General features: G+C 27.3%; 5 protein-coding genes across 5 annotated transcripts; 3 read left to right on the top strand and 2 right to left on the bottom strand.

The window, feature by feature from the left end:
* The first annotated feature begins 18 nt into the window (after nt 1–18).
* On the top strand, nt 19–897 carry Chro.40191 (hypothetical protein). Its single annotated transcript, XM_660743.1, has 1 exon — nt 19–897. One exon carries the CDS (start codon nt 19–21, stop codon nt 895–897), a length of 879 nt encoding a protein of 292 aa, XP_665835.1.
* Nucleotides 898–1,535: 638 nt separating this feature from the next.
* Chro.40190 (hypothetical protein) lies at nt 1,536–2,549 on the top strand. Its single annotated transcript, XM_660742.1, has 1 exon — nt 1,536–2,549. The coding sequence occupies one exon, from the start codon at nt 1,536–1,538 to the stop codon at nt 2,547–2,549; it is 1,014 nt and encodes a 337-aa protein (XP_665834.1).
* A 562-nt stretch (nt 2,550–3,111) lies between these two features.
* Nucleotides 3,112–3,735, top strand: Chro.40189 (hypothetical protein). Its single annotated transcript, XM_660741.1, has 1 exon — nt 3,112–3,735. The coding sequence occupies one exon, from the start codon at nt 3,112–3,114 to the stop codon at nt 3,733–3,735; it is 624 nt and encodes a 207-aa protein (XP_665833.1).
* A 1,218-nt stretch (nt 3,736–4,953) lies between these two features.
* On the bottom strand, nt 4,954–5,166 carry Chro.40188 (thioredoxin; Trx1p). Its single annotated transcript, XM_660740.1, has 1 exon — nt 4,954–5,166. One exon carries the CDS (start codon nt 5,164–5,166, stop codon nt 4,954–4,956), a length of 213 nt encoding a protein of 70 aa, XP_665832.1.
* A 713-nt stretch (nt 5,167–5,879) lies between these two features.
* Chro.40187 (hypothetical protein) lies at nt 5,880–7,505 on the bottom strand. The annotated part of the gene is made up of 1 exon (XM_660739.1): nt 5,880–7,505. One exon carries the CDS (start codon nt 7,503–7,505, stop codon nt 5,880–5,882), a length of 1,626 nt encoding a protein of 541 aa, XP_665831.1.
* Between the last annotated feature and the right edge of the window lie 94 nt (nt 7,506–7,599).

Raw genomic sequence — 7,599 nt, 5'->3', positions numbered from 1 at the left:
TGTGATCAAGAGAATTCTATGGATTGGAAAATTGAATGCATTAATTCTTTATATAAACATTGGTTGAGGAAGAAATGTAATAACTATTTAGTAATGATAAGATGTTCGATTAAATTTTTTTCATTATATAGGCATATTAAGAGAAAAAATGCATGTATACAAATTTGCAAAGCATTGAGAAGATATGTATGTATTAAGAGAGAAGAAAGAGAAAGAATCGAAAGGGAGGAAAGAGAAAGAATTGAAAGAGAAGAAAGAGAAAGAATTGAAAGAGAAGAAAGAGAAAGAATTGAAAGAGAAGAAAGAGAAAGAATTGAAAGAGAAGAAAGAGAAAGAATTGAAAGAGAAGAAAGAGAAAGAATTGAAAGAGAAGAAAGAGAAAGGATTGAAAGAGAAAGAATTGAAAGAGAAGAAAGAGAGAGAATTGAAAGAGAAGAAAGAGAAAGAATTGAAAGAGAGAGAATTGAAAGAGAAGAAAGAGAAAGGATTGAAAGAGAAAGAATTGAAAGAGAAGAAAAGGAAAGGATCGAGAGAGAAAGAATTGAAAGAGAAGAAAAGGAAAGGATCGAAAGAGAAAGAATCGAAAAGGAGGAAAAAGAAAAGAGCAATAATGAAATTATATCGAGAAACTCCTCAGAACGTAAGGTTAAGAGGAGCAGGAATGAATCTACTGAAGATATCGAGAATGATACATTATATTTAAACGACCACCTTAAGATGAATANTAGAAAGGAGGCAAAGGCAAATACATTAATAACACAACTTGATGAACCAATGGAGTTAGAAAGAACAGGAACATCTATATCTAATCATGAAGGAAAAATTTACCAAATAATGATGAAGAGGATGATGAAACTGATCAAAACAATTCTCCATTACTATGTACATCAACAATGAGAGGCCAAAGAAAGAGATATTCAATATATTATATGTCGGGAAATAATGTTGATTCAAAAGAAATTGAGGGTATTAAATCATTACAAGATGAGTTGGTTGAGGCTGAATTTATTGATGATGTATTGAAAGAAGATAATATAGTTATTAATTCAGATGATTTGATCGAACTTGAAAATGTCAATAATAACAATGAAAATGAAATGAACAATAGCATTAAAACTGGGATCAAGAGACCCACAGTATTCATTCCAAATTCAATGATTAATATAAAGCAAAACAATCATTTAGATTCTGATATTAAAGCCAATGCTTTAAATGCAAATTTGCAAAATTCAGAGACTATTGATCCAAACTCAAAGAAAATTAGTCTGAAGGATGTCCAGGAAAATTTTAGAAATAATATCATGAAGCAAAGAAAGCAGCAATATTAATAAAAATAAATACTTGTATTAATACAAGTAAATTTTTCTAGAAACTTAATTGGCGCCAAGCTTTTAATATTAATAATCAAAGATGATTTTCAAATATTAGAATTAAGAAAACAAAGTAACTTAGCATTTAAAAAAAAAAGAAAAAAATACATTAATTATATTAATTATTTGTTATTTATATTTATTTTAATTGATTATAATGTTGATATGAGTAATACAGTATTAGAAGAGTTAGAAATTGAGGAGTTAAGTCAGAAATTAATGTTAAAATTAAGTCCAAAAATTTTAAAGGAAGAGAAATTTGACGAAGATATGATCAATGCAATGATAATTGATGAAAGTAGTAATGGCTTAGTTGATAATAACTTTCTAACTTTTGATAACAAAAAGAATTCAGAGCATATAAAAACAACTGATTTTATAAACAGTTTTAAACCAATTGATCAAAAATTGAATAAAGAAGAAAACAACGATAAACTAAAACCAAATTTAACAATTAATTATAAATATATTGACAATAATTGCAATAAAATTAACCAAACCTTATCAAATAGATCAAATTCCCTACCACCACGTAATAACAATTATTATTGTAAAGGTTTAAATTTACTTAAAAAAAGAGAAATCAAAGCTATAAATAACGATTGCAATTCAGAAAAATTTAATTATAATTCATTTAATCAACTTTCTCATGGTTTGAATCAGAACTCATATATTAATTCTTTAAAAAGGATGAATATTGAAAATACACATGAATTTATTCGGCTAATTTTTAACATAATAATAGTTTTTATCACATTATATATAATATTTGGAATAATATTTGTAATTAAAAATGATATTGAATCAAAAATTCAAATTTCAATCACTAACATATTGGATGAAATGAATATATGTTCAAAACACTATGTTGATAATAAGTGCCACCCAGAGCAAAGAGTGCCAGCAATGGAATCTAAATGTACTGAATGGGAAAGATGTATGTCACAGAATCCCACAATTATTGCAAGAAAGTCTATTTTTACAGCTCAAATTATTGGCGAAATTATTAATACATTCCTTGATCAAATTTCCTTCAAATCTGCACTATTTATATTTGGCTTCATTATTGCTTTAATTATTGGAAACTATTTTGTACTATCCTCTGCATTTTGCTTTAATAGAAACATTAATCATACTAGAAATTCTTTAGAATCAACATCTATTATTAAAAAAAATTAATTAGATTTACACTTAATTTATCAATTTTACTAATTTTGAATTATGGCGCCAGTCTGTTAGTTTTTCTATTTTACTCTACATGTAATTATTAGTATTGTGTGATTATAAGATTTAGGCTTAAGTGGTTAATATTTTTTTAACAATATATCTTGGTTAAAATATTATAAAGTTAAAATGATTGAAATTAATTGTTTGAATTTGAATTTATATTACAAAACACCTAAAAGGAAAAATCTATCTAAAAAGTATTAAATTTGAAAATAATAAATATGCACCCTGTATTAAAAAAAAAATAATTAAATTAGCTAATAATGTGCACACTAAAATTAAATAATAATTTACTTTATTTTTCATATAAATAATTTAATGACATATTTTTAATCGTTTTAACAAAAATTCAATCTCAAAATAATAAACAACTAAACAATACATAAATATTTATATTTATATAGATAGAAAGATTTTAATATATATTAAAAAAAGATAACAACAGTAATATTAACTCTTGGAAATCAATTATTATTAATGGAGAATTGAAAATACTGAATTACTACAGAAAATAATGCCATTTTTAAATCGGTCTTTAAAAAAACCTTATAATTCAGTATTTTTGTTAATAACGTTATTTTTATTAATAGTTACAAGAAATTCAGAATGCGTAAGATATAAGGAAAGGCTTAAAGAAGGAGGCTTAGGCAATTTTTTACTTGGTCTTGCAGGTTCTGCAGTTTCCACGGGAATCCAAAGTGCAACAGGTTCACCACTAGTTGTTAACCCTGCAATGACTACTCCTGGTGTTGCTAATCCTCTTGCGGGAGCGAGTTCTGCTGGAGCTGCAGCAAATCCAATGGCGGCGGCTGCTCCAGGAGCTGCAACAGCTGCTGTTTCCGGAGCTGTTCCAGGTGCTACTCCTGGAGCGGCAGCAGGTGCTACTCCTGGAGCGGCAGCAGGTGCTACTCCTGGAGCGGCAGCAGGTGCCACTCCTGGAGCGCCTGCAGCAGTTGGTGGAATGGCTGCTCAAGGAGTGGGAATGGCATCCGGACAAGGAGGTATTCCAGGAGCAATGGGAGGAGCAGCAACTCCCAGTGCTTTGTCTTTCACTACTATTGCATTTGGAGCAATTGTTACAATGATGATATGTATGGTAATGTTGATGTGTAGAAGATGTACAAAAGATGATGACTAATTATAAAATTCACTTAAAGATAAAAAATTCTGATTATTTCAAATCAAAGAACTTAGTAAACATAAGGACTTAAAAATTGCAAATAGTCAAAAGCCATATAAAAATAATGAGAAATATCTATCGTCAATTATTAATTAAAATATAATTAATGTATTTTTCTCTATGTGAATATAAAAAGACATATTAACTAAGGTAAATCATTTAAAAGGTTGTTTAATTATTCTTATTTAATAATTATTTGCTGTTAATTCATCTAATTATTTTTTCAATTACTGCATTTTATTATTTTTAGTGTTGACGTATTTTTGGGCGGGTTTTGTGGGGAATAGTCATTTATTATATAATTTAATTATTTTATAAATTAAAAAAAAATTAAAAAGATAACGAATTGGAATATTTAAAAATATAAAAATTTATATTAATATTAAATAAAATAATTTTATTAAATATTTAAATTTCAAAGAGTAAGAGAAGTAAACTATTGAGAAATTTTAACAAAGATGAATTCTCAAACAAAGAGAAAGACTCAAAAAATGATGTTGCAACCAATCAACCAGATTTTCCACTTGTTTACATCTAAACAAAGAGTACAAATTTGGTTATATGATCACAAGGATTTAGTTTTGGAGGGAGTAATACAGGTAAGCTATCAATTTATTTATTATTTATTATTATTCATTTCTATTAAATAACTTTTAATACATCCTTAGGGTTTTGATGAATATATGAATATTGTGCTTGACCAAGCATCTGAAGTATATACAAAAAAAGAAGTTAGAAAAGAAACTAGTGTAGGACAGCTACTTTTGAGAGGTGAAAACATTAGTTTGATTTGTGAATGTAAATAGTTGAATGATTTAAGTATATAGTAATTTAAATTCATTCAAATTAACTTTATATTTATTAATAATTGTAATATTCTTATTCAAATTATGATTCCATTTTAATTTAAACCTTTTTAACTCATTTTTATTCCATTCTTTCACAAGCAATTTTAAATTCATAGTTTAGATGAACCAAAGAATCAAACTTCACTGTTAATTCTATAATATATCAAAGAAGCAATCAGTGACAAATACAAAGATCTAAAAAAAAAAACAATTATGCAATACAAAACAAATAAAGTACTTGATCATTTAGTGTAATAAGAACATTTTAAGGCCCACTCAAAAAAGGGAAAGATTAAGATCTCGACTAGCTAGTACCAATTAATAGTAATTATGGTTTATTAGCCAAAACTGCTTGCTGAATTATCTCGAAATTTGCGCCAACCACACTCTTTACTTCCTTGCCATTCAAAAAGAATTTGAATGTAGGCATAGCTCTAACGGACTCTGCGTCTGCGACACTAGGGAGAGAATCGACATCAACCTTGATAAAACAAACATCTTTGACTTGCTCACTAAATTCTTCCAATTTTGGAGCAATCATATTACATGGGCCACACCATGTGGCAAAGTAATCAACAACAACAAGACCTTGTCTTGAGACGTAAGCTTTGTATTCTAAAAATCCAAAAATTGTAAGAAAAAATATCAAAAAGAAATTAAAAACGGAAAGTTAGGACTTTCTTTTTTTTTTTTTTTTAATGAATGACTTCCAAGCCCTTCAAACATTAAAATCAAATAAAATTGGGTTACAAAGTTAGATAGATACAACCTGCTGCAAAATATGACTTCAATTTTAGACATATATTCTAATATCATTCACGAATAAATGCCAATATGCAGTTCAGCTCAATCTCTATCCAACACACTTTGTTTACTCAACAATTTTATTCAATCGAATTCATCAAAACTTACCATCTACTGAAGTCACCTTGTGAACTGGCATATTTATTTATTTTTAAGAAATATTTATGACTCTAAAAAAAAAAGAGCAAGTAATTGCTATAGACACCCAAAAATTAAAAAAAAAAAAAAAAAAGGAATTATATAATTTTAAAATATAAGAATTTTCAAAAATTGGATATGCGTGCCCCCAAAAAATTGATACAAAATTTACGCATAATTATATTTAATTAATTTATCCCAAAATATATTATTTACAATTTTTAACATTTCTATTATTTTGAGGGGTTAACAATGAATACAACATTAGGCGGGAAACTGTGTGCGTATTAAACCTAATAAATTTTTATTTTGTTATAGCTGATTCCTAATTAACCTGGAATTTTTTAGTAAATTTTCACGTATTTTCCAAAAGAAGTTGGTGTAGTCTCTTTGTCTACAACCAGCAAGAGCTCGTGTGATAGCTTCTAAGGGATCATTACATCTGGACCAGTGGTCTATCCTATGATTATATGCAGAAATAATAGACTGTGGGATCTTACCTCCGTTTATAATACTTTCGCCAGCTACTACCCTATCCCACATCTCTTGTAGTCGAGTAGCTCTTTTACTAATAACTCGCGCTAATTGTCTGTTATTAATATATAAGCTACACCTTTCGCATGGTTCATTAGGTTTCGGTACAATTTCCAAACAATTAGGATGATGAACTACTCCTTGATGTTCTGGTTCGTGATTTGGACTTACTTTTGTAATTATTGACTGTTTATAGAATACTCGTCTTGTATCACTATAATTATTTAAATCAAATTCAGGTTCCGTAGATCTTTCAGAACCAATAAAACACATTGCCCAATATCTAACTTTATTAATTCCTGGGCAATAGAATGTTCCAATTTGTTCAAAGTTAGTTCTTATTATTGGAGAAATTACTGGTATCCCTAATGATAAATAATTATTATTGAGTTGACAATTATTTTCACTAACGGCTAAATTGTTTTGAAATTTACTTTCATTAATTTCTTCTATTAAATTATCTTGTGATTTTTCCACTTTATTTAAATTGTCAAAGTTATTAATTATATTTGTATTAAAATATTTAACGACATTATTTGTTGTCTTATTTTTATCCAAGTTCAAATCACTCTCGCTATAGGTAATATTACTATTTTTACTCGTGTCATTTTGATAAACTTGTAAATAATTACTATTTAATAACTTCCCTTTATCATGAAAAGTTTCATCATCGTATAATATTTTGCTATTGCTATTATTATTAGTATTAGTATTATTATCAACTATTTCAGAATTGTGTGAATATAATCCAGTATTATATAACTCATCTCCCAAAATAAAGCTAAATTCTTGAGCTATTTGATTTTTTTCCATTCCTAAATTTGATATTAATGGATGTATTACATACTCTTGTTTTTCAATCTGAATGTTATTTTGTTGAATATGATTCTTTATTTCCAATTCACCTCCCACAGTATCAATATTACTTCTTGATATATCTTCATCATTCATATCTCTAATATTTAAACTTTCTAAATTACTTTTGTTATCATTTTCTTCCTCTAATATCTCCATAACTTTATTATCATATTGATTTGTTCCATATTGTGTAGTATTATTCCCAATTCTGTCAATAATAATTTCATTATTGTTTTTAGCTGAATCACTAATATATGATAATATCCTTGGATTCTTTATCATTAAATCATAATTTTCCATACAATTAGTTATATTAATGTTATCATTTTGATTGTTGTCATCGTTATTTATGTACTGAATATTATTAATTGTATTAACACCACAATTAGTTTCTGTAAAATTATCTATATTATTATTGTCATAACCCAATACATTTACAGAATCAAAGTATGAATCTTCCTCTTTTTCTAAACAAAAGTCTATTTCGTCCAAGAATTGTGGACTACCAACTGCTTTTGATAATGCTTTATGCAGAAATACAATCATATGCGTTCTCCAATTATTCAAATAATATGCTGGATTTAATATAATCCTTACTTGGCAAATATTGCAATATACGCAAGTTCCAGGCAGTAATGTC

The sequence above is a fragment of the Cryptosporidium hominis genome (genome assembly GCF_000006425.1).
Source record: "Cryptosporidium hominis TU502 chromosome 4 CHRO014096, whole genome shotgun sequence".
NCBI lineage: Eukaryota > Apicomplexa > Conoidasida > Eucoccidiorida > Cryptosporidiidae > Cryptosporidium > Cryptosporidium hominis.
This window is presented reverse-complemented; position numbering and strand designations above follow the sequence as displayed.